This window comes from Panulirus ornatus, chromosome 14 (genome assembly GCF_036320965.1).
Source record: "Panulirus ornatus isolate Po-2019 chromosome 14, ASM3632096v1, whole genome shotgun sequence".
Taxonomy (NCBI): Eukaryota; Metazoa; Arthropoda; class Malacostraca; order Decapoda; family Palinuridae; genus Panulirus; species Panulirus ornatus.
The window spans coordinates 62,904,620-62,931,586 of NC_092237.1; the positions used below are offsets into that span (position 1 = coordinate 62,904,620).

Consider the following 26,967-nt stretch of genomic DNA (forward strand, 5'->3'; position numbering starts at 1 on the left):
AATCAGGGCATGTGAAGCGTCTGGGGTAAACCATGGAAAGCTGTGTAGGTATGTATATTTGCGTGTGTGGACGTGTATGTATATACATGTGTATGGAGGTGGGTTGGGCCATTTCTTTCGTCTGTTTCCTTGCGCTACCTCGCAAACATGGGAGACAGCGACAAAGCAAAATAAAAAAATAAAAATATATATATATATACATACACAAGTTTAAATTTTACATATTTACATATTTTAATGTATACATACATATACATACACAGACATATACATATATACACATGTACATATTCATACTTGCTGCCTTCATCCATTCCTGTCACCACCCCATCACACATAAAATAGCACCCCCCTCCCCCCGTGAATGCGGGAGGTAGTGTTAGGAAAAGACAACAAAGGCCACATTCTTGTTAAATCAGGAAACATTCTATCTGACATAAACATATGAAGACCTTCTGTCTCATACATATCAACAAAAGCATAAAGATATATAATGATACCAAAGTATGGAATCACATACACGTTAACAGATGGAGGCCACATAGCAAGATGATCAATGTGGACTTCATTACTTGGTTCTTGGTTAAGAAGGTTGAGGACATGGCCAAGGAGAGAAATGATGATGGAGAGGCAGCTTGGCTCACATAAATTCTCCAGAAAATCCAGAAACGCAGATCGGCTCATAACAACTGTTTAAAGGAAATTTTAATAAATTACTGTAGACTGTATCACTGTAAAGCACTAACAAAATTATTAAACATATACCCTCACAAAAAAAATCACATCATTGATACATAATAAACAAAAGAAAGTTGAGGAAGATTGACATCTACTATGCTATTCCCACCAAATGGAGAGATAACCCGTGAGAAATGATGCTTACTTGTCATTTCTAGGTTGATAACAGGTTGAAAAATGAACATGAAAACAAATCTGACCATAAATCCCAATCATGAAATAACATGTGTTCACATGTACAAGGAAATATCTTTCATAGGCTAAAACTAGAGTATGCACCAAAAGTTTGGTAGAAGCAGCATTAGGAAGAAAAGGTAGGTTGAAACATTGGGTAGAAACATTAGGTAGAAATAGTTAGTGGGAACATTAGGTGGGAGCCTCTGAAAACACTGCACTAGAGTTACCCTCTGCTGGTAGCATGTTAACGATAAGACATCAAATACTAAAAAGCAGTATTAGAGTTCACCAGTTATGGAGACCCTTTTGCAATGGCCACTCCTGTGAGGGAGTTTCCAAAGGAAGCAGGTATCAGAGTTATGGACAGATAGGGTTATGGAGAAAGGCTAAATATTTTAAATTTGCCCGCACTGGAAGAAAGATGAGTGAGTGGTGATATGAATACAGCCTTCAAGTTTTTCAAACTTACTATGATGTGGACAGTGGATAGTTTTTCAAAAGATGAAGGGATAGATCAGACACAGTACATAAATGAAATTGAGCAAGCAACTTGTTAAAAAGGATATATTATAAAGAAGTACTTTTATAGCAAAAGAGTGGTAGATGACGGACAAAATGATTGAGAACATGGTTAATGCAGACAGCACAAAAATATTTATGATGTCAGCATCTTGACACTAGAATGCTGATTTTCTATGTCCAAAAATAACTGAAGGTTTATTGAGAGAGCAAAACATATCAAAAATCAAAACATAAAGCCCACTGCTTAATAGATGAGGAATCTAAAACAAGAAAGATCTTACATTTACCTGAATCATGATGACGTTCAATTGGCGTGGACTGGCCAGAACTGGATCGCTTGTGTTGTACACTATTGGCCAAAATTCCAACCACTGAGGAAAAAAAGAGAAAAAACTAACAATTTCACTTCACTTCCTTACTTTAATCAACCTTAGAATACATACTGTACAATGAAGTTCTTAATACAAGTGAGTGCACATTATGCTGCCTCTTATATGACTCAGAAATATGAAGTTTGAAAATGTATGGCTGGTTTGGGGCTCTTAGCATTTCTCAGTAACACATATCATATATGTATATGCCCAGGAAGCATTTCAGGGGGGCTCCTGCAGATACAAGACTCAACTACATGTGGGAGCAGTCAGGGCTCCTCCTCTGAGGGGGGAGAAGTCCACAATGAGACTGTACTCTTCTCAGGGCTGCTGGTAAAATTTTTCTCTCAGAGTTACCATTTGCATGCAGAACCCAGGAACATGCGTGCATGAAATCCTTTTAGACTAGTTTCATCATACAGAATGTATGGTCGACTAAGAGCATACAAGTAGATAACAGTACAATGGAAAGGTTGAATGGTAGAAGGGGAAGAAAGATTACTTCAAGGAAGTGCATGTACCATCCATTATGCTTGACTCCAGGGTTGGGGCTGGGAACTCCAGCCTGGTGAATATTTTCTTTAAAAGGTTTACAAGGCTTTGGACAAAAGCAGCATGTCTGGTCTACTTCAGGGAAATGAACACTAAGGTAAATGATGAGTAAAAGGATTAATGAAGTGCATTAGTAGTTGGAAATTACAGATTCTTTCTGAGACGGAGAACTGGACATGTTGGGTTTGTATGCCTGAGGAATAACTGGGATAGTATGTGAAGAATGTATGTGAGAAATACTTAGGAAAGCAAATGGATTTGTATGTAGCATCTATGGATCTGGAGAAGGCATATGATAAGAGTTGATGGAGATGCTCTGTGGAAGGTATTAAGAATATATGGTGTGGGAGGCAAGTTGTTAGAAGCAGTGAAAAGTTTTTATTGAGGATGTAAGGCATGTGTACGTGTAGGAATAGAGGAAAGTGATTGGTTCTCAATGAATGTAGGTTTGCGGCAGGGGTGTATGATGTCTCCATGGTTGTTTAATTTGTTTATGGATGGGGTTGTTAGGGAGGTGAATGCATGAGTTTTGGAAAGAGGGGCAAGTATGCAGTCTGTTGTGGATGAGAGAGCTTGGGAAGTGAGTCAGTTGTTGTTCGCTGATGATACAGTGCTGCTGGCTGATTTGTGTGAGAAACTGCAGAAGCTGGTGACTGAGTTTGGTAAAGTGTGTGAAAGAAGAAAGCTGAGAGTAAATTTGAATAAGAGCAAGGTTATTAGGTACAGTAGGGTTGAGGGTCAAGTCAATTGGGAGGTAAGTTTGAATGGAGAAAAACTGGAGGAAGTGAAGTGTTTTAGATATCTGGGGGTGGATTTGGCAGCGATGGAACCATGAAAGCGGAAGTGAATCATGGGGTGGGGGAGGGGGCGAAAGTTCTAGGAGCATTGAAGAATGTGTGGAAGTCGAGAACATTATCTCAGAAAGCAAAAATAGGTATGTTTGAAGGAATAGTGGTTCCAACAATGTTATATTGTTGTGAGGCGTGGGCTATGGATAGAGTTGTACGGAAGAGGGTGGATGTGCTGGAAATGAGATGTTTGAGGACAATATGTGGTGTAAGGTGGTTTGATCGAGTAAGTAATAATAGGGTAAGAGTGATGTGTGGTAATAAAAAGAGTGTGGCTGAGAGAGCGGAAGAGGGTGTTTTGAAGTGGTTTGGCCACATGGAGAGAATGAGTGAGGAAAGATTGACAGAGAGGATATATATGTCAGAGGTGGAGGGAACGAGGAGAAGTGGGAGACTAAATTGGAGGTGGAAAGATGGAGTGAAAAAGATTTTGAGTGATTGGGGCCTGAACATGCAGGAGGGTGAAAGGCATGCAAGGAACAGAGTGAATTGGAATGATGTGGTATACCGGGGTCAACGTGCTGTCAATGGATTAAAACAGGGCATGTGAAACGTCTGGGGTAAACCATGGAAAGTTCTGTGGGGCCTGGATGTGGAAAGGGAGCTGTGGTTTTGGTGCATTATTATATGACAGCTAGAGACTGAGTGTGAATGAAAGTGGCCTTTGTTGTCTTTTCCTACTGCTACCTTGCTCATATGAGGGGGGAGGGGGTTATTTCATGTGTGGCGGGGTGGTGATGGGAATGAATAAAGGCAGACAGTATGAATTATGTACATGTGTATATATGTATATGTCTGTGTGTGTATATATATGTATACATTGAGATATATAGGTATGTATATTTGCGTGTGTGACGTGTATGTATATACATGTGTATGTGGGTGGGTTGGGCCATTTTTTTGTCTGTTTCCTAGCACTACCTCGCTAACGTGGGAGACAGCGACAAAGCAAAATAAAAAAGAAATAGTAGTCTGTCTAGGTAGTTTGTATGAATGGAAACATTACAAAAAGCTTTAGTGTGTAAAGGGAAAATTAAGAACTTTTATAAGTGTGGAAGTCCATGTTTCACATGGGGTATGGGTTGAGAATGTGTATCAGTGATGTGGAGGCTGTATGCACCTGATCTACTCCACTAACCAGGAAATAATGACAATAAACAAACATACATATGATAGAGAGGAAGGTGGAAGGAGGAGAGGCAGACCAAAGAAGAGATGGATGTATGCAGAGAAAATATTTTTTTCTAAAGATGTCTCAGATAAAGATGTTACAGGAATATTTGAGGATTGGAAGCAATGGAAGCATTTTGATTATGCAGGTGGTGTGAATGCATATATCTGTCTCACTAAATAAGTGTGGAAGATCATATTTCACTTGGAACACTAGGCATGGGTTAAGGATATGTGTGAGTGACATTCAAAGGCTGCATGTACCCAATCCATCCCAATGAATTGGGAATGAGGTTAATGATGATATACAGAGAATATTCTTCCTAGCTTCCTTAGTTCTAGTATGACATTAACCATTTTCTCCATCTCTACTCTCCCCCTTAACCAACCCTTATTTCTAATCTCAAATCCTTTATCTAAACACTTTGAACATAAGTAATATTGAGATAAATAATCAACAAATATATGTTCAAGACTAGGCTCCATGGATAAGGCCCACATGCATTCATAATTAAAGCCATATATCATAGCTAAAAGAGATCAAATAAAATGTAATATCATTGAAGTGTGTTAACTTAGAAATTATGGAAGCAATAAACAATACTACTTTAAATGTGAAAAAATTAAAGGATTGTGAAGTTCATCAGAGATTAGCGACTTACCTACATCCCACAGATCATACCAAACAGACTTATTGGTATGCTTCTCTCTCAGAGCATGAGCTGTTGCTGCCAAGGGCTTGACCAATGCCAGCAGGTAAAGGTGGGAGGGAAGTGAGATCCCACCTAGTAGGTTGGTCCACTCACCAGCATTAAGGAGCAGAAGGATGCACCTGATATTGGAACAACATTCTAAACATCTAATTCTTTTGAAGAAAAATTACATACACACAAAAGCATGGAATCAATTTAAAGATCATGATCAGTGTCATGAGAGGAGAGAAAAATTCTGATAATAAAACCTTGAGCAAATGATCATGAACATAGTTTTATATCGGTTGAGGGAGTTGGTAAAGTAAATAACCTAAGGAAACAAGGTAAAGTAGAAAAGGTCTATTGATGCTATTCTAGATGTCCATGATATTGTTTAACGGGGAAATATCTGTAACATGGAGAACAGAAATTCCTGAAAATAGTGGGCAAGAATATGCAGTTTCTGGGACTTGTCAACACACTTAGAGAATATTGATTGATGCAGTGGACAGAAGCTTGGGACACTGAAACTGAGGTTACAAGGGCATTGAATGAAGCTGTCTGAGCAGAAAAAACTGTTAAAATAAAATTTTCATGACCAAAGCCCTCTATACCACACAAGCCTAAAGCAATATCTTTTTATACAAAATTCACAAAATGTATAAATTCATATTAACCTGCACCACTAAGATTTACAAGTTGGGGATGCTCTCTCATACAAATATTTCATAAAAATCACTTAATAAATCCTTTTCTTTTAATGAAGTTAAAGAAAGAATGATTTCTCCTGCTCAGGTCAAGAGCAATACCTATTCATAAAAAAGATCAATTCATCTTTCACACTAGGTAACTTTAAAATATACGTACAGAGGTTTTCTTCCACACAATCCTGTGGCGCTTCTGCCACTCTTTGATATAATGCTCAAGAATCCAGAGATGCTCTGGTGAGCCATTTGCATTGATTGAAATTTGGCTGGCTATCCTAGTAAAAACAAAGATGAACAGTGATCCATGCAGATTTCACTCATAAGGCTGAAGGCTCTTTCACACTGTAGTACCAACAAGAAGGATTTTGATGCAAGCTTGTAAATTTTTCACACTCTCTGGTGCAGAAGTGAAATCTTCGACATACTGTTGCACTACTAGTACAGGTGGTGGGGCATATAGAGTGACTCTCTTGAATCTCACCACAATGCAAAGACCGAGCTGGGAAGCAAGATGTTCAAATCTGAGAGTACCTCTCTGGATCAGGAAGTGACAGTTTGGCTGGGGATGTTCCACTTCACACAGCCTCTTGCATGATGTAACATTAAATACATCTAGGAAATCACTACCACAGATAATTTCTTTACAAATCAAGAGTTCAGCATTCTTCGGTTCAGAAAAATACCTTGTTTATCAGACTGACCACTCCTAAGTACAGACAGTGGGGATTCAACTGCCAGCACAATGGGGAGCAGAAGCTCAGCAGTGGGTGGTACATCGGGAGCATGGTGAAAGGCACCAATAAAGCAGGTTGTCCCAGGGGAATTTGTGTGACTGTCCACTAGTAGGTTACTGAAGCCTCTAGGTTCCTCTTGCGACTCATTCTTGGTTTGGGTTATCACCTATGGTTAGCCATCAGAGCCTACAATGAGTGTGGAATTCAACTTGTGGCAGGGAATTAAGTTAATAAACAGATGCTAACAACATCCTGCTATACAAATGCCACATGAGACCTACAGCACCAAAACTGTTAAGCAGAATTTTTGAACTGCTTAAGAACACATGACAGTTACAATTTTGCTTGTACAAGCCTGATGGTGTCATTTTCATTCATGTGCTCTCTTGAACTCTCTGGGGTAAACCCAGTGATTGCAAAGTCACTGCATGAGGAATGAGGCAAGTAACACGTTAGTTTAAAAACACTCCACCATTCATACTAAGGTATCAGTAAGAGATTTCATTACTAATACAGTTACACTCACTGGCTTGTTACATCGACACTAAAGGAAAAGTAGAGAAACTCTACCTACAAGTTTAATCCCGAATGAAGTATCTACATATCTGAACTGAAATTAAGAGCTGATAGGAGTTACATGGTTGTTTAATTTGTTTATGCATGGGGTTGTTAGGGAGGTAAATGCAAGAGTTTTGGAAAGAGGGGCAAGTATGAAGTCTGTTGGGGATGAGAGAGCTTGGGAAGTGAGTCAGTTGTTGTTCGCTGATGATACAGCGCTGGTGGCTGATTCATGTGAGAAACTGCAGAAGCTGGTGACTGAGTTTGGTAAAGTGTGTGGAAGAAGAAAGTTAAGAGTAAATGTGAATAAGAGCAAGGTTATTAGGTACAGTAGGGTTGAGGGTCAAGTCAATTGGGAGGTGAGTTTGAATGGAGAAAAACTGGAGGAAGTGAAGTGTTTTAGATATCTGGGAGTGGATCTGGCAGCGGATGGAACCATGGAAGCGGAAGTGGATCATAGGGTGGGGGAGGGGGCGAAAATTCTGGGAGCCTTGAAGAATGTGTGGAAGTCGAGAACATTATCTCGGAAAGCAAAAATGGGTATGTTTGAAGGAATAGTGGTTCCAACAATGTTGTATGGTTGCGAGGCGTGGGCTATGGATAGAGTTGTGCGCAGGAGGATGGATGTGCTGGAAATGAGATGTCTGAGGACAATGTGTGGTGTGAGGTGGTTTGATCGAGTGAGTAACGTAAGGGTAAGAGAGATGTGTGGAAATAAAAAGAGCGTGGTTGAGAGAGCAGAAGAGGGTGTTTTGAAGTGGTTTGGGCACATGGAGAGAATGAGTGAGGAAAGATTGACCAAGAGGATATATGTGTCGGAGGTGGAGGGAACGAGGAGAAGAGGGAGACCAAATTGGAGGTGGAAAGATGGAGTGAAAAAGATTTTGTGTGATCGGGGCCTGAACATGCAGGAGGGTGAAAGGAGGGCAAGGAATAGAGTGAATTGGAGCGATGTGGTATACCGGGGTTGACGTGCTGTTAGTGGATTGAATCAAGGCATGTGAAGCGTCTGGGGTAAACCATGGAAAGCTGTGTAGGTATGTATATTTGCGTGTGTGGACGTATGTATATACATGTGTATGGGGGGGGGTTGGGCCATTTCTTTCGTCTGTTTCCTTGTGCTACCTCGCAAACGCGGGAGACAGCAACAAAGTATAGTAAATATAAAATAAATAAATAGGAGTTACATTTTACATACTTAGCATTACACAATAATCTGATTTCATTTGGAGACTTCTAACACTAACAATAGACAATGAATGGAGGTTTAATCAAACAATGAGACACTCTTATCTGCAAGTATAACTCATGATCTAAGGCTTTTCAATCTGAAATAACTCATATGAAATAATGCTAAAATTTGGTAGCAAAGTTTGCAATTTAGGGTTTATCATCAACATAGATTGAGTGATAAGAAATTTCTCTTGTAAAATATATCTCCTTTGTTCTTATTTCACTGGTTTAATGGAAATAGAGGAACTATTTCATCCCTACCTCTGGAACTATTTCTTCCCTACCTCTCTGATATTCCTTACTTTCAGCAACTAACAGTAGCATCTGTGTCTAAAAGTCTGAAAGTTGCTAATATCAGAGCTGTACTCACTTTCACATCAAACAATTTCACGCTCACAATGGAAGCCCATGTTGATAACTGTCACAGAATACCATTGTCTCTTAAAAAATCATCACCCTCTCAAGTGAACTGTCTAAAAAGGCTGAGGCATAGTAATTCTTTTAATAGTGACTGACATGGCAAAGGCAAAAGATCCTACAGTCAAAGGCAATCTTTGGTGAAATGGAAATGTATGAGACAAAGAATGCAGGTACTTAGGGTTCTGCAGATGTTTGCATACCCATCTCTTTAAGGCAGAAAGGTTAAAAAAAGAGGGAATGATGAAAGGAGAATGCCACAGATAAGCTCTTCAAAAAAAGAAGTTGGTAACATAATGGTCAATCTTTACGGAGATGCTAGTTTCTAATATCACCAGGTCTTGCTATAATGTTCTTACAGTGACATGATATAATTCTTAAGATGAAGGCTTATTTACTCCTGAACTATAAAAAACAATCAAAAGCTTCAAGAAATATCAAGACCCTGCTTCATAGAAGAGCATGAGTAATCCATTCAGCTTAAACATCACACATCTCCACATTTCCAGCTGCATTATCCTCAGCGCTAAAATATAAAGCAGACAGCTGATACAAAAACAGATGTAATGACTGATATTTGAGAAGTCTCCCATACTGAAAAAGTCTAAAAAGATTGTGAAACTTGACTGATAAGTAAAACACTGAGAAGCCATGGCAGTCTCTGAATGTTATGCAAAACTCGAGAAGCTTAAGATGCCCAGAAGAACCAAGGTCAGCTCAAAACTTGGTGAGATTGCATTAGTAAAAAATAAGAGGATGCATGACCTAAGAAAAACTGATTTACTATTCTATTCATCCTGCAAACATTAGAATTTAACTCTTGTATTCATACAGAGTAAAAGTATGTTCGTTTTTCAACTGAAATATGAATGTGAAAAACAGACTAATCAAAGTGAAGATCCAGCTGATCTACTACCAGTAGCAATGTAAAAGGAAGTTAATGAAAAAAAAATTGATAGTTGTACCAGTTATTGACACCAGTCCAGGGAGCAATACCATCCCGTCCACTGTGTGCACTTAGGCATTGCTGGGCTTCACTTGTCAGTTCACCCATCAAAGAATCTGAAAAAAAAATTTAATTTTTGTGAAGAGAATATGAAAAAGATTAAAAAAGATGAACATATGAAGTTTACACTGATATACAAAACATATGGTATAGGATGCTAAAAGGAAAATACAAAAATCAGTTTGATGTCACCCCCTGGACCCCTTCCCAAGGAGTTCCCACACCTTCAAAGATGCACCACAATCAAGGGAATGATGGGCACCTTTGGAATGAGAAATTCTTCAACAAGACTGTACTCTGGTGACACACCCTAGTCAAAGGTGACATTTCATTTGCGGCATAACCACAAGCAATCCAGTACTGCCAAAAAATATTCTTCTTCTTCTTTTAACTATTCGCCATTTCCCGCGTTAGCGAGGTAGCGTTAAGAACAGAGGACTGGGCCTTTTTTGGAATATCCTCACCTGGCCCCCTCTGTTCCTTCTTTTGGAAAATTAAAAAAAAAAGAGAGGGGAGGATTTCCAGCCCCCCGCTCCCTCCCCTTTTAGTCGCCTTCTACGACACGCGGGGAATACATGGGAAGTATTCTTAATCCCCTATCCCCAGGGATAATATATATATATATATATATATATATATATATATTTTCACTCCATCTTTCCACCTCCAATTTGGTCTCCCTTTTCTCCTCGTTCCCTCCACCTCTGACACATATATCCTCTTGGTCAATCTTTCCTCACTCATTCTCTCCATGTGCCCAAACCATTTCAAAACACCCTCTTCTGCTCTCTCAACCACGCTCTTTTTATTTCCACACATCTCTCTTACCCTTACGTTACTTACTCGATCAAACCACCTCACACCACACATTGTCCTCAAACATCTCATTTCCAGCACATCCATCCTCCTGCGCACAACTCTATCCATAGCCCACGCCTCGCAACCATACAACATTGTTGGAACCACTATTCCTTCAAACATACCCATTTTTGCTTTCCGAGATAATGTTCTCGACTTCCACACATTTTTCAAGGCTCCCAAAATTTTCGCCCCCTCCCCCACCCTATGATCCACTTCCGCTTCCATGGTTCCATCCGCTGACAGATCCACTCCCAGATATCTAAAACACTTCACTTCCTCCAGTTTTTATATATATATATATATATATATATATATTTTTTCTTTCAAACTATTCGCCATTTCCCGCTTTAGCGAGGTAGCGTTAAGAATATCAGTGAAGGGGGCTAATGGGAAGGTGATAACAAGTAGTGGTGATTTGAGAAGGAGATGGAGTGAGTATTTTGAAGGTTTGTTGAATGTGTTTGATGATAGAGTGGCAGATATAGGGTGTTTGGTTGAGGTGGTGTGCAAAGTGAGAGGGTTAGGGAGAATGATTTGGTAAACAGAGAAGAAGTAGTAAAAGCTTTGCGGAATATGAAAGCCAACAAGGCACTGGGTTTGGATGGTACTGCAGTGGAATTTATTAAAAAAAGGGGGTGACTGTGTTGTTGATTGGTTGGTAAGGATATTCAATGTATGTATGACTACTGGTGGGGTGCCTGAGGATTGGTGGAATGCGTGCATAGTGCCATTGTACAAAGGCAAAGGGGATAAAGGTGAGTGCTCAAATTACAGAGGTACAAGTTTGTTGAGTATTCCTGGGAAATTATATGGGAGGGTATTGATTGAGAGGGTGAAGGCATGTACAGAGATTCAGACTGGGGAAGAGCAGTGTGGTTTCAGAAGTGGTAGAGGATGTGTGGATCAGGTGTTTGCTTTGAAGAATGTTTGTGAGAAATACTTAGAAAAGCAAATGGATTTGTATGTAGCATTTATGGATCTGGAGAAGGCATATGATAAAGAGTTGATAGAGATGCTCTGTGGAAGGTATTAAGAGTATATGGTGTGGGAGGCAAGCTATTAGAAGCAGTGAAAAGATTTTATCGAGGATGTAAAGCATGTGTACAAGTCGGAGGAGAGGAAAGTGATTGGTTCTCAGTGACTGTTGGTTTGCGGCAGGGGTGTGTGATGTCTCCATGGTTGTTTGATTTGTTTATGGATTCGTTTGTTAGGGAGGTGAATGCAAGAGTTTTGGAAAGAGGAGCAAGTATGCAGTCTGTTATGAATGAGAAAGCTTGGGAAGTGAGTCAGTTGTTGTTTGCTGATGATAGAGTGCTGATGGCTGATTCAGGTGAGAAACTGCAGAAGCTGGTGACTGAGTTTGGTAAAGTGTGAGAAAGAAGAAAGCTGAGAGTAAACGTGAATAAGAGCAAGGTTATTAGGTACAGTAGGGTTGAGGGACAAGTCAATTAGGAGGTAAGTTTGAATGGAGAAAAACTGGAGGAAGTGAAGTGTTTTAGATATCTGGGAGTGGATTTGGCCAAAAAATATAAATAGTATATATATTAACTTCCTGCACAGCAATCCCTTCTAACTGTATGAAACTCCAGCAGCACTCAGGAAGTAGGACATGTCCACCTGGTGGGACCATAGGTAGTGTAGTGATGTATGTGAATTGTGTGGGGAGACAGTGGGGCATATGAGCAGTAATTGTTTGGTGTCTTCCTGTGGTTGTTGCACTGTGGACATGAGAGGTCCTCGGAAGTCCTGGATCAGTGTTTGTAGTAAAGTAAGGATGGGTGATGTCCACAGCGTAGGTGGGAGATTCTGATTTGTATTTCTCTGGGGTGTGTGGTTGCAAATGGATACATGTCTAATGAGGTGGTGTTTAAGACTAAGTTCAGAGGGCAGAGATAGGTGTGGTAATAAGAAAAGTAAAGATGAGAGAGCTGATGATAGTGTGCTAAAATGATCTGGACATATGGAGAGAATGAATGAAAAGAAGCTGAAAAAGATACATATTTCAAAAGTGGAGGAGACAAGAAGAATGGGGAGATCAAACTGGGAATGGAAGGGGGAAGTGAAAAGTTTTTAAGCAGTTGGGGCCTGAATGTACAGGAGGGTGTAAGTCATGCACAGAGTGAATTGGAGTGATGAAATATATAGGGAGTGATGCTGTCAATGGACTGAACCAGGTCTGTGGGTCTGGCTGTGGAAAGGGGACTGGTTTTTGGTGCTTTAAACATGACAGCTAGAAACTAGATGTGAGTGAATGAGGCCATTTCTATGTCTGTTCTTGGTGCTCCCTTGCTAATGCATGAAATATTCACCAAGTATGTAAAAAAGTATGAATATATCTATATATATGGTTAAGAGAGATGAAGATGTGCTGAAATGGTTTGGACATAGGGAGAGAAAGAGTGAGGAGAGGCTGACAATGAGGATATAAGTGTCAATAGTGGAGGGGGCAAGGAGAATGGGGAGATGGAAATGGAAATATGGAGTGAAAAGATTTTGAGGGACTGGGGCTCGAACATGCAGGAGGGTGAAAGGTGTGCACAACATAAAGCGAATCGGAATGATGTGGTAAACATGAGTTTGATGTGCTGTCAACGGATTAAACCAGCGTATGTGAAGTGGCCAGGGTAAACCAAAGAAAGGCCTCTGGGTCCTGGTTCAGGACAGGGTGCTGTGGTTTCCGTACATTACATATGAAAGATAGAGAGATAAATTCCAAAGAATCTGGTTCTCCAGCAGAATGAATGAGCATGCTGTCAATAGCCCAGCTCAAGCTCCATGGTGTGATGGTGAACTTACCTATGTTTAAATGTGGTGCAACTGCATTTGCAAAGCATTCTCAGTTTATGTAAAAGGTAAGTACAAATTTTCAAGGAAAATCCTAAAATTTCAACTCTGACTCATTTTCTAAGGGAATCCATATGACTGGAAAATCTAATGTTATGGCAATCTGGCTTTTGTCCTAAACTGCCAATCACAGAGCAAAAATATGGTGCTGATTCAGGCTGGTTAGTGCTTTGCAGATATGTGAACATACAATCTACTGGTCTTACATGAGTTACTGGTGCTTACTGTCAACACAAGGCAATTCATGCAGGCAGTGTTGTATCTTGGTAATGAGGATCATCCATGTCAGCAACTTGCAGAGGCGAACTGTTTCTCGGCCTGGCAGCTTGAATGCATGGCTACTTGCTTCTTCAAGTAAACCTAATGCACTCTGAAAACTCTGGAATGTATAAAGTTTATCAACATTTTGAAAATCCTAAATCATGCAAAATACTGATCATACAAAAGAAAATTTAAATCATTAATTTTTCTGGGCCTTATGCAGGTGAGGTTGAAACCACAGGGATATTGAAATATTGTCTGTGTGTGTTGCACCATATCTAATGGGAAAGTATACTAATTTATGTAAATGCTAAAAGTAAACCACTAACCATTTTAATATCAGCAGTCATTATAAAGTGACATTCTACCTGTAGTTTACCTGTAACACGCATAGAGAAAATTTACATTTATCCCATATATTCATAACATCTTCCACAAGGGACATCTATTATACCTGTCTCACAGTTTCTTCAGATCTATGATTGCTACATACAATTCATTCTCCTTTTTCAAGTACTTCTCACAAATTCTTCAAAAGCAAACACCTAGTCCACACACTCTCTACTTTTCTTGATGCCAGATGGGTCTTCCTTAGGCAGATGCTCTGTGCATGCTACAACCCTTCCAATCACCATTTTCTCATATACTTTCCCAGGTATACTCAACAGACTTATTCCTCCATGATTCAAACATCCATATTTGTGCCGTTTGCTTTTATACAAGGGCCCTATAAGTGCATTCTGCCAGTCCTCAGGCACTGCCCCTTACATCATACAAACTTTAAATTTTCAGATCAATAGAAGATACTTTCTTATGAGTGTATTCAAAATACTGTAATTCAACAATAAATTTTATGAGATAAACAAGTATTTCCAACTGCATCACAGTCCTCCTAAACATGACACAATATCAAGTTTGTAATAGGTGGAAACAGTATTTTGAAGAACTGATTAGGGATGATGGCACAAGAGACTGGGTACAGGTGCAGTAAGATAAGAGATCACGATACTGATGGATATCAAACACACTTCACTTAAACATGCAAGGAAAGCTTCCCAGAGTACCTCCAAAAACCTTACCGGTAGGCAAAATAGCAGGGATTCCTCATTCTCTAAGAGCAGACTTGGGACTGCTACTCTTAGTTATTACTACTAGTCATAAATATACCCGATAGTGTGCAATTTCTACTTGTCCATCCATTATATCCAATGTCTTTCTCATTTACATGGGTGGGTCATGAGCATCTACACACCATTTATGGGAATCTATTTCACAAAAGGGTCCCTAGCCATTATCCTGTAAATTGGGGAGTGGACAGGAATTCTATATTCCCAGATAAATAATTTCAATTCACGAAAACAAAAGAATCATTATGCTACACTACCAACCTTTGACTGTGACAGTTCTACAGCTTTTGCAATGTGTAAGAAGACGAGCTCCCTCTGAGGGGTCTGAGGTAACTTCATCAATGTGTTGTAGATAGGGATTGGCATCTCCCACTAAAAGGGAAGGAGGAATGTCTTTAAGATCAGAAAAAATGATGAATAAAGAGGGTAATACATAATTTGAGGTATTAGCACCTGTAATCCAGACCTATTTTAAAGAAAATTTAATATGAATCACTTAAAGAATATAAATCATCCTTTTCACCAGAGACAGATCTTACAATACAGTACTTTTATGTTTTACTCTAAACTACTGTCTGCTGGATATTTTCACTAATTCTAAGATATGTATTAAACTGTGCACAATTAATAACATTACCCTCATATCAAAAGAAAGATGCATGTAGGATACACTGAATAAAATCCTAAAGCCAGCTCATAATCTCAGTACATATCAACATACTGTTCATACACCTGACTGGATCAACTCATTACCTGTTGTTCCAATTCTGAATTTCTATCTCTTTTAATTTGAAAACTCTTATATATTTTGCATTCTTCAATCCACTGACAGCACGTCAACCCCTGTATACCACATGACTCCAATTCACTCTATTTCTTGCCCTCCTTTCACCCTCCTGCATGTTCAGGCCCCGATCACACAAAATCTTTTTCACTCCATCTTTCCACCTCCAATTTGGTCTCCCTCTTCTCCTCGTTCCCTCCACCTCCGACACATATATCCTCTTGGTCAATCTCTCCTCACTCATTCTCTCCATGTGCCCAAACCATTTCAAAACACCCTCTTCTGCTCTCTCGACCACGCTCTTTTTATTTCCACACATCTCTCTTACCCTTACGTTACTTACTCGATCAAACCACCTCACACCACACATTGTCCTCAAACATCTCATTTCCAGCACATCCATCCTCCTGCGCACATCTCTATCCATAGCCCACGCCTCGCAACCATACAGCATTGTTGGAACCACTATTCCCTCAAACATACCCATTTTTGCTTTCCGAGATAATGTTCTCGACTTCCACACATTTTTCAAGGCTCCCAAAATTTTCGCCCCCTCCCCCACCCTATGATCCACTTCCGCTTCCATGGTTCCATCCGCTGACAGATCCTATAATAATACTATTATTATCATCATGTTAAGCACTCAAGATATACAAACTTAATACTCCCAGGGTCTTGAGCTGGCTGACACTCCCATCTACTTAGGGTCTAGGGGTCTTGGTGGTGTAATTCATGCTGGTGCTAAACAAGTTTAAATTTTTTCAAATGATACATTCAAACTGAGATGAAAATGCCATATTTTCCCAAAATCATCATGAAAAACTTATCTAGAATTTCTTTTTATAAACAATTATGAAAAATGTACATTTCTGTATGAAATCATGTGTGATAATGTGTTTTTAATGTGCATACACAGAAACAACTTTGATATCATTTAAAGAAAAAATAAACTAAATTATGCTGTCTTTAAATTTTGTTAGAATTTAGGATAAATCAAGATATGGGATAAACAATTCAGAAACAACTCCTCTTGGCCTCAGAATCTCATTCAATGAAGTGAGGTTAAAACATCATCCTCATCAGCAACACTGCTTGAAATCATTTCAGTTCCAAAATAACTTTCAATTGTTGCCATCCTTGCATAACTTTTGGGTATTTATCAACATGGTCAGCACTGCAATTCTTTTGGTAAAATCAGTCTCCATTTGCTGCTTCTTGTAATGAGCACTTGTGGTGTTCATGGCATCTACATCAGAATGTTTAAACATTTGGACTGTTTGTACACCTGACAAAGATGCTTAGGGGCTATTGTCAATGTTCTTACATTAATTCAGACGTAAATAATTTTCACAATGTAACACTGAGGGGGGATGCAGTCTTGTGTGAGTGTGTTTATAATACTGAGAAAAATACTATTAAAGGTTTTAGAATTAATAGGTGGATATAAGATATTATAAGAACAAAAAAGAAAAAGCATGGTGGACAGATGTGATTAGAAATGCTGTGGAAGAGAAGAAAATGGCATACGTTTGGCTGCTCAAAAGGAATGTAACAGTGGAGTTCAGCACAAAGAAGGGAAGAATACAAGATGTGTAAGTGGAATGTTAAGAAGCTGATGAAGGACAGCAAAGAAAGAGCAGATGAAGATTCTGGAGGAAAGCTGAGTGAAAAGTTTAGGGAACTAAGAAATTGTACTGGAAGGAGGTGAAAAAATGAGAGGTGTAAGAGTGGATATGTTAATGTGAGAAATAAGGAAGGGGAGTTGCTGAATCAAAAGGAGAAAGCAAAATGAAGATGGAAAGAGTATTTTGAAAAAGTGATGAATGCTAGGGAAAGTGAGGCTGCAAATGTTGCATGTGTATAAAGGACTGAAGGAAAAGGATACAAGCACATGGGCCAACACCAAGAATGGAGGTAAAATTGGCAATAATGAAGATAGGAAAGGCATCTGTAGTGGATGGGATTATGGTTGGAATGTTGAAGTATGGAGGAGAAAGCGGACAGAGTGGATGCATTTGATATGTAATTCAGCATATGCATTTGATATGTAATTTAGCATATGCATTTGATATGTAATTTAGCATATGCATTTGATATGTAATTTAGCATGGAAACAGAAGGTTGTGTCTGATGATTAGGTGAAAGTTATCCTTGTTCCTTTATTCAAAGGAAAAGGTGCAAAGTATGTATATAGCATTTATATGGGAATAAGTTTGAAAAGTACATCAGGAGGAGTGTATGCAAGCACACTGATTGGTAGTGATAGAAGTAATTGAACGCAAAATAAGTGAGGAGCAAGGAAGCTTTAGGAAAGGCAGGGGATGTGTGGATCAGATTTTTGTGATGAAAATGACAGTGGAAACGTATCAAGTGAAAGGTAAGATGCTGTAAGCAGCTTTTATGGATCTGGAGAAAGCATATGACAAAAGTTGAGTGGGACGTGTTTAGGATATAAGGGGTAGGGGGAACAAATGTATGTGTAAGAGTGGATATAGAGTTGAGTGAAAGTTTCAGTATACATATGGGTGTAAGGCAGGGCTGTGTGATGTCACCAAGGCTTTTCATTATACATATGGATGGTGATAAGTAAGGTGAAAGCAAAGTCGGGAAAGAGGATGCATAGATGGAGTGAGGTGGTGAGGCATGGTGGCTAAAGACAAGCCTGTTCATGTGTTATTTGTTAAGAGTGATGAGGAGTTGCAGAAGGTTGTAACTGTGTTTTATGAAATGTGTAAGCAAGGCGATTGAAGGCAAATGCGAGTACAATAAAGTAACAGTCTATGATAGGATACACTGAAAGTATAGATTTTGTAAAACCCTACAGAGTGAAAGAAGAGAGTGTACTAAACTGTGCTACAGATATGGGGGAAGAAAGTCTGGAAGAGGTAAGGGAATTTTAGTATTCAGGAGCTATCTTGGGTAAGTTTGGTGATATGGTAGGACAGATAAGGGAGAGAGCATTACAGGGTATAAGAGTAACTATGTCCCTGAACAGAAAAATGAAGGGTCGAAGTGTAAGTATGGAAGTGAGGAAAGGCATAAGGGTCATTATAGTCCTCCCAACCCTAACCTATGAAGCCAAAACAAAGACATGGAATGAGCCACAGAGGTAAAAAATCCAGGCTGAGGAATTGAGCTACTTGAGAGGAGCATGTGGCATGACTAAGTGGAATGAGGAAAGAAATGAGGGGGAGTATGAAAGAAGTGGTATGGCATGGAATGCACAGGGAATGAATTGTCGAGTGGTAGAGTGGGTAAAACATAATACTTTGAGATGGTTTGGGCATGTGGAAAGAATGCAACACGGGGTGTTTAAAAGGAGAGTGTATGATAGCATAATTAAAGGGGTTGGTGTGAAAAGAAAGCCTGTGATGAAGGGAAACTGAGTGGAGGAGTACTGGAGGGAAAGAAATGGTAGAAGAATGCATGGAATGATGTATGTGTGAGAGGCATGTAAGGACAAGGATAAGTGGAGACTCTTTTGCTGCAGTCATCCCCTTGATGAGAGTTCCTGGAGGGAATGAGCATCAGAGATATAGACAGAGGTAGATATATAGATACAGAGTAAAAGTGAGAAAAAACCCAAGAGAGTTAACAAGACAATGTATGCAACTTTCACAATAAATTCCTTCACACAGCATGACTATCTTTCAAAAACTTTCATAAATATCTTTCCTTTATTCCATACTGTATGCTGATTATCTATGGGTTAAAAATATCTCAATTCATTACTCACACACTACTGCAAGGCTATTATTTCATGCAAATTCTTGTATGAATAAAATGGTCAAGACTAGTCACAATAAGGTACTCCTAACTTTCCACCATAATGATCCTTAGCAAAATTCATGAATTGATCTAATCAACTCACCTACTCCTTGCATCCATACTAAGCTGGTATGCTTGTGGTGGATCAAGTATGCACAGCACTAAACAATGCACATATTAAGAAGAAAATCTGAATACCATAAATATTAATCTCATGCAACTATAAAAAATAAGGAAAATATTACCTTCACATTCAAATCAGGGATTTCTTTCTTTGGCATGTCAGGCCTGGTTGGTATGGCATTCTTATAATACATCACAGCATCCTTGAGCACTTCAGGGTTGTATGAATGTATCAATTCCCATATGATATCATTAAGATTATTTGGATCTGTTTGCCAAAGATAACAATCATTTGATTAAAATGATTACATAGATAAATGAAATTTTCACAGTAAATATTTCTTATGAAGCTCCTTATTCCAAAATCTAATAAATATAATTTGTCTTTCTCAAACCAAACTTATAAAATGGTAAGTTTAAAGCTTATGTCTAGAGAGGGAAGTAAATAAGCTTAAAAGCTTGATGAACAAGAATAATCTAAATTACCAATTAAAAATGCATCAGGGGACTTTTTTGCAGAATTTGTTCTTGTCTCTTCATACTGTGGCCACATTGCTTGCAATTCATCTTGCGAGAAGAGAGTCTTGACTAGAGAACATGCAGCAATGGTAGGGACCAGCACCTCACCCACATTCAAAGCTAAGCTGACAGTCATCAAAAACATGCGTATCCTCTCCTTCTGAGAGCTACTAAACATTGAAAACTTCGATGCTAAAGCCTGGAAAAAATTGCAAGATGTAAGGTGTATTCAACTATGATCATTATCAATACACTATTACAGGTATAGAAAAATCTTTTAGGATTATTTTCCTGTTTCATAAACACTGCAATGTAAAAGACTTTGCAATGATGTCTTGTGAATTTACCTTTAGCAAACATTAGAAAAAAGTAACAGCTGTCTCTTCCAAATGAAGATGACAAGTTGGGTTTTATGGACCTTCCAGAAAAGATAGGTAAAACTAATGATGATAATCTTCATACACTGCACAGTATGAGCTATGTGTGCTACTATCAACTTCTGGAGGATGTGTAATTGCAGTTAGAAAGGGTGTAACTGCTTTTGCCACTTCAACAGCTAATTCACTGTGCACTTCATGCACATACTGTTTAAGGCAGAACAAAAAGAAAGCAGAGGTAACAGAAGGTATAAACAGACCTTTCAGATCCTAAATGTTCAGTGGAGAAATCTAAAAAGGGTTTGGAAAAGTATCTAGAAAAGTAGTGTATAATACAAACCACAATGCAGTAATTAAATAGGCCTATGGGATGTGGCCCAGGGCAGCTTGAAAGAACTGGGGAGTAACATGGCAACTTGGTTGTGGATAGAGCTCTAGTGGCAAAGATTCCGAAATCATCATATGGGATATGGTAAACTTATCATACAGCAGAAAAACATATGATTATCCTCACTACAAAATCTGATTGCTGTTAAATGCAGCTGTACTAAATATTCAGCAGTTTTGATGTGGAATTTATAAAACCTGAAATCCAATTTCAAAGATGAAGGGAAATTAAAAAAAGCCAATGCCTTAGGAAAAACTGGCAAGAAATGCCAATTTCTGTAATTGTTTTTCACACATATTCACCATTTCCCACATCAGCAAAGTAGCGTTAAGAACAGAGGACTGAACCTAAGATGGAAAATCCTCACTTGGCCCCCTTCTCTGTTCATTATTTTGAAAAAGTAAAAACAGGAGGGGAGGTTTCCTGACCCCTGCTCCCTTTCCTTTTAGTAGTCTTTTATGATAGGCATGGAATACGTGGGAAGTATTTTTTCTCCCCTTTCTAACTGCTAGAAATCTAAACACAGAAATATTGAAACCTGCAATTTGTTAATGTGCAGAAATCTAGGTAAAGCACTACAGCTAGACCAAGGGCTGTTCTGCAGAGTAACTACTGTAATTTTCAACAAATAATCAAGATTCCCTTTAACCTTGTGCACTAAATTTTCTTTCTTTAAGAAAACAGGTGTACCACCAGGAATTGTCAATAACCAAGTAGAAACAGTAAAGTAAGAACAGTCAACAGAGTATCAAGAGATAGGCAGAAATGAGACATTTTAGGAGTTACTCTAATTCAAAAGAATAAAGCCATTTCAAAACTTACAAGCTAAGGAAGATAATGTCATTAAGAAAGAATAAATTTCACATAAACTCAATTAATACTATTAGTAATTACTTACCTGAATCAGAAACTGAACTCCTGATCTGCCAGCTTGTGCTAAGGAAACAGGATAACTGCTGTTCCACAATTCTCCCTCTAGCACATTTCGAATGGTGTTGAGTGTCTGCACCTATAAGCATATTACAAATATAGAAGCTCATGAAACAAAAAATTACCTGAGATATAAATAAGTACTAGGAGAGACTAAGTGAAGAAAGGCAAAAGGTGAGAGTAAATGAAGCAAGGGGAGTGTGTGAGGAATGGGAGTTAGTTAGGGAAGCACTGCTGGCTTGTGCGAGAGATGCATGTGGAATGCAAAAGGTGGGAGGGAGGCAGATTAGAAAGGGTAGTTAGAGTTGGGATGAAGAAGTACAGTAACTAGTGAAAGAGAAAAGGGAGGCGCTTACATGGAAGGAATACAAATTATTGTGGGACATATATAAGAAAGCAGCAGGAGGTCAAGAGGTAGGTGCAGGGGTTGAAAAAGAGAGCAAATCAGAGTATCAGTAAACTTTAGGGGAATAAGATATTTTAAAAGGAATTTAATGATGTGCAAAAAACAAGAGCAAAATGGGTGAATCATTGGTTAAAGGGGGTAAAAGGGGAAGTGGTAACAGGTAGCGATGATAAGAGGGGAAGATGGAGTGAGTATTTTGTAGGACTGTTGAATGTGTTTGATCATATGGTGGCAGCTGTAGGGTGTCTGGGCCTGGGAGGTATGTGAAGTAAGTGAGTCATGGAGAGTGGTTTGGATAAGAGAGAAGAGGTGGTGGAGGGCTTATGTAGGATGAAATGTGGCAAGATGGCTGGAGCGGATGGTATTGCAATTAAACTTCCCAAGGAAGAGGGTGACTGTGTTGATTGGTTAGTTAGAATTTTTAGTGTGTTTATGGAGCATTTAGAGTGTTTATGGAGCACCAAACGACTGGTGGCATGTGGGTATAGTGCCACTGTATAGTGGCAAGGGGTATAAAGGTGGGTGTTTAAGCTACAGAGGTATAAGTTTGTTGAGTCTATCTTGAAAGTTGTGAGGGTAGTGATTCCGAGAGTGAAGGCATGTAGAAAGCATCAGATGAGGCATAAACAGTATGGCTTCAGAAGCGGGCATTTGGATTAGGTGTTGCACTGAAGAATGTGTGCAAAAAATACTTAAGAGAAGCAGATGGATTTGTGTGAGGCATTTATGAATCTGGAGAAAACATTTGATAGGGATGATAGAGATGCCTTGTGGAAGGTTTTAAGAATGTACGGTATGGAAAGAAAACTGCTAGAAGCAATGAGAAGTCATTATCAAGGGTGTAAGGCATAAGTACGAATAGGGAGAGAGGAGAGTGGTTGGTTCCAAGAAAAGGTTGGTCTGTGGCAACGTTGTGCGATGTCACCATGATTGTTTACTTTGTTTATGAATGGGGTGGTGAGAGAGGTAAATGCAAGAGTCTTGGATAGAGGGGCGAGTATGCAGTCATCAGGCAATAAAACAGTGTGGGTTTGAGTCAGTTGTTTGCTGATGATATAGCACTGATGGTAGATTCGAGTGTGAAACTGCAGAAGTTGCTGGCTGAGTCTGAATGGCCATATGAGAGGAGATTTTTGGAAGTAAATGTAAATAAAAGCAAGGTTAATATATCAAGTTTAGCAGAGTTGAGGGACAGGTTAGTTGGGGGTGTGAGTTTGAATGGAGAAAAATTGGAGGAAGTGGTGTTTTAGATATCTGGCAGTGGATATGGCATTGAATGGAACTATGGAAGCAGAAGTGAATCATAAAGTGGGTAAGGGGGTGAAGGTTCTGGGAGCACTGAAGAATGTGTGGAAAGAGATATTGTTATCTGGGAGGAAAAAACTGGGTATGTTTGAAGGTATAGTAGTCCCAAAAATTACTATATGGATGTGAGACATGGGCTGTTGATAAGACTGTGGAGCACGGTGAGTGCATTGGACATGAAATGTTGGAGGACAATATGTGGTATAAAGTTGTTTGACTGGGTAAGTAATAAAAGGGTGAGAGAGAGGTGTGGTAATAGAAAGTGTGGCTGAAAGAGTTGAAGAGGGTGTGCTGAAATGGTTAGGACATATGGATAGCTTGAGTGGGGAAAGGTTGATAAAATCAATATATGTGTTAGAAGTGGAGCAAACATGGAGGAAAGGGAGACCAAATTGGAGATGGAAGAATGGAATGAAAAAGATTGTGAGCAATTAGGGGCTGAACATGCAAGGGGGTGACAGGCATGCATTGGACAGAGTGAACTGGAACAATGTGGTATACAGGAGCCATGTGCTCCATGGACTGAGCCAAGGAACGTGAAACATCTGGGGTGAAACATGAAAAGAAAGGTCTGTGGGGCCCGGCTGTGGATAGGGAGCTGTGGTTTCAGGGCATTACACACCAGCTAGATAATTTATGTGATTGGATGCTGCCTTTCTTTGTCTGTTCTTGGTTCTACCTTACTAACATGGGAAATGGCAATCAAAAATGAAGTGGAAAAAACAGTAGTCCTTAATGGAAGTGATACAACTCAATCTAGTTCTTCTGACACAGATATGTGGAACTCAGAAGAAGAACACACAGAATATACTCAAGTAAGATGGGTGTGTGCAAATGTACAGGAGCTTAAATTAAAAGTTCTGTAACACATCTGCACAGGATAAACCTATCTTCTGTTTCTCAACCATGCCTTCCTTGTCCAATCCCTTCCTTTTTTGCCTGAACCACCCATCCTAAAAAAAAGAAAGAAATTACATTACCTGCAAAAGAAGTCCTTGTGGAGCCTGCTCAGGTCTAGATTGCAAATCAAGCTCAAGATTCTTTCTTAAGTAGGATGGGATTTCAAACGCTAGATTATCCTCAGAGAGAACCTTGACCAAATCCTGCAAAATAAAGTTGAAAATATCTAATACTTTTTTGGTACTAACCTGAGATTTCATATACAGATGTATCAATCTTACTAAAAGGTAATGTAAATTTGAATGAATGAATGTAGGTTTGCGGCAGGGGTGTGTGATGTCTCCATGGTTGTTTAATTTGTTTATGGATGGGGTTATTAGGGAGGTGAATGCAAGAGTTTTAGAAAGAGGGGCAAGTATGAAGTCCGTTGGGGATGAGAGAGCTTGGGAAGTGAGTCAGTTGTTGTTCGCTGATGATACAGCGCTGGTGGCTGATTCATGTGAGAAACTGCAGAAGCTGGGGACTGAGTTTGGTAAAGTGTGTGAAAGAAGAAAGTTAAGAGTAAATGTGAATAAGAGCAAGGCTATTAGGTACAGTAGGGTTGAGGGTCAAGCCAATTGGGAGGTAAGTTTGGATGGAGAAAAACTGGAGGAAGTAAAGTGTTTTAGATATCTGTGAGTGGATCTGGCAGCGGATGGAACCATGGAAGCGGAGGTGAATCATAGGGTGGGGGAGGGGGGAAAAATCCTGAGAGCCTTGAAGAATGTGTGGAAGTCGAGAACATTATCTCGGAAAGCAAAAATGGGTATGTTTGAAGGAATAGTGGTTCCAACAATGTTGTATGATTACAAGGCATGGGCTATGGATAGAGTTGTGCGCAGGAGGGTGGATGTGCTGGAAATGAGATGCTTGAGGACAATGTATGGTGTGAGGTGGTTTGATTGAGTAAGTAATGTAAGGGTAAGAGAGATGTGTGGAAATAAAAGGAGCGTGGTTGAGAGAGCAGAAGAGGGTGTTTTGAAATGGTTTGGGCACATGGCGAGAATGAGTGAGGAAAGATTGACCAAGAGGATATATGTGTCGGAGGTGGAGGGAACGAGGAGAAGTGGGAGACCAAATTGGAGGTGGAAAGATGGAGTGAAAAAGATTTTGAGTGATCGGGGCCTGAACATGCAGGAGGGTGAAAGGTGGGCAAGGAATAGAGTGAATTGGATCGATGTGGTATACCGGGGTCGACGTGTTGTCAATGGATTGAATCAGGGCATGTGAAGTGTCTGGGGTAAACCATGGAAAGTTCAGTGGGGCCTGGCTGTGGAAAGGGAGCTGTGGTTTCGGGCATTATTGCATGACAGTTAGAGACTGAGCGGGAACGAATGGGGCCTTTGTTGTCTTGTCCTAGCGCTACCCCGCACACATGAGGGGGGAGGGGGATGTTATTCCATGTGTGGCGAGGTGGCGATGGGAATGAATAAAGGCAGACAGTGTGAATTGTGCGCATGTGTATATATGTATATGTCTGTGTGTGTATATATATGTGTACATTGAGATGTATGGGTATGTATATTTGCGTGTGAGGACGTGTATGTATATACATGTGTAGGGGGGTGGGTTGGGCCATTTCTTTCGTCTGTTTCCTTGCCCTACCTCGCAAACGCGGGAGACAGCGACAAAGCAAAACAAATAAATAAACATTGAGATGTATAGGTATGTATATTTGCGTGTGTGGACGTGTATGTATATACATGTGTATGGGGGTGGGTTGGGCCATTTCTTTCGTCTGTTTCCTTGTGCTACCTCGCAAACGCGGGAGACAGCGACAAAGCAAAATAAATATAAATAAATAAATTTGAATGAGATTTAAAAATAGCAAGCTGCTTAACAATTCATCCTATGGAAGCACTACTGTGGTATAAGTTGAGAAACTACCTTTTCTCCTATAATAGTTCTTCTTTTTGCCATCTCCACACTGCAGCACCAGCTTCATAATCTATCAAGCAATCTACTAGTCCAAAGTATCCTTCAAACAACATTATTTTTCCTTTCTCTTCATCTTTACTCATTTCTCAATATTTCTACCTGCTATCTCTTCCTTTTCCCCTTATTACTTTCCACTGGTGGACATCAGAAAAAGCAACTTTTATTCCTTTCATATATCCTTATTAAATAATGAAGGTAAAAGGTACCTTCTTCTTTCAGATGCTGGCTAATCTCGTATACAGAAATTAATTAGCATACTTTAAGGACCTCTGTCCCATCTTCAGTATTCATATATAGATGGGTGGGTGGCCAGTAAATGAGAAGCTCTAGGAATATCCTACACATACCACCCAGCAAAGACAGCAGGAGAAGTCACGGAGAAAAACTATAATGTGAAAATAAGTACATATTTTTTTAAAAAACCAGTGAACTGTGCTATCTTTGGTTCTAATTACACTTTTACCTTCACATATAAATCACAAAAGCACAGATTGCCTGTTACCCCTAATCTACAAATTTTCTGTATGCTTACAATTCTTTGATTTTTGTACATGCTCACCATTTCCCAATTGTGCAAGGTAGTTACAAGAACAGATAACTGAATCTTAGATAGAAAATTTCTCACTTAGCTCCTTGTACTGTTCCTTCTTTTGGAAAGTAATACAGGAAGGG

General features: G+C 39.4%; 1 protein-coding gene across 4 annotated transcripts in view; it reads right to left on the minus strand.

The window, feature by feature from the left end:
* Positions 1-26,967, minus strand: part of IntS8 (integrator complex subunit 8) — a 59,742-nt gene that overhangs the window by 14,574 nt on the left and 18,201 nt on the right. For all 4 annotated transcript variants that reach the window (XM_071670144.1, XM_071670146.1, XM_071670147.1 and 1 more), the window contains 10 exons: positions 24,399-24,521; positions 21,676-21,786; positions 19,980-20,211; positions 19,616-19,761; positions 15,080-15,190; positions 13,656-13,809; positions 9,685-9,781; positions 5,041-5,210; positions 1,725-1,808; positions 521-689 (listed from right to left, as the gene is read on the minus strand). In XM_071670144.1, coding sequence (XP_071526245.1) covers positions 521-689; positions 1,725-1,808; positions 5,041-5,210; positions 9,685-9,781; positions 13,656-13,809; positions 15,080-15,190; positions 19,616-19,761; positions 19,980-20,211; positions 21,676-21,786; positions 24,399-24,521 — 1,397 coding nt within the window. The remainder of the gene's footprint in view (positions 1-520; positions 690-1,724; positions 1,809-5,040; positions 5,211-9,684; positions 9,782-13,655; positions 13,810-15,079; positions 15,191-19,615; positions 19,762-19,979; positions 20,212-21,675; positions 21,787-24,398; positions 24,522-26,967) is intronic.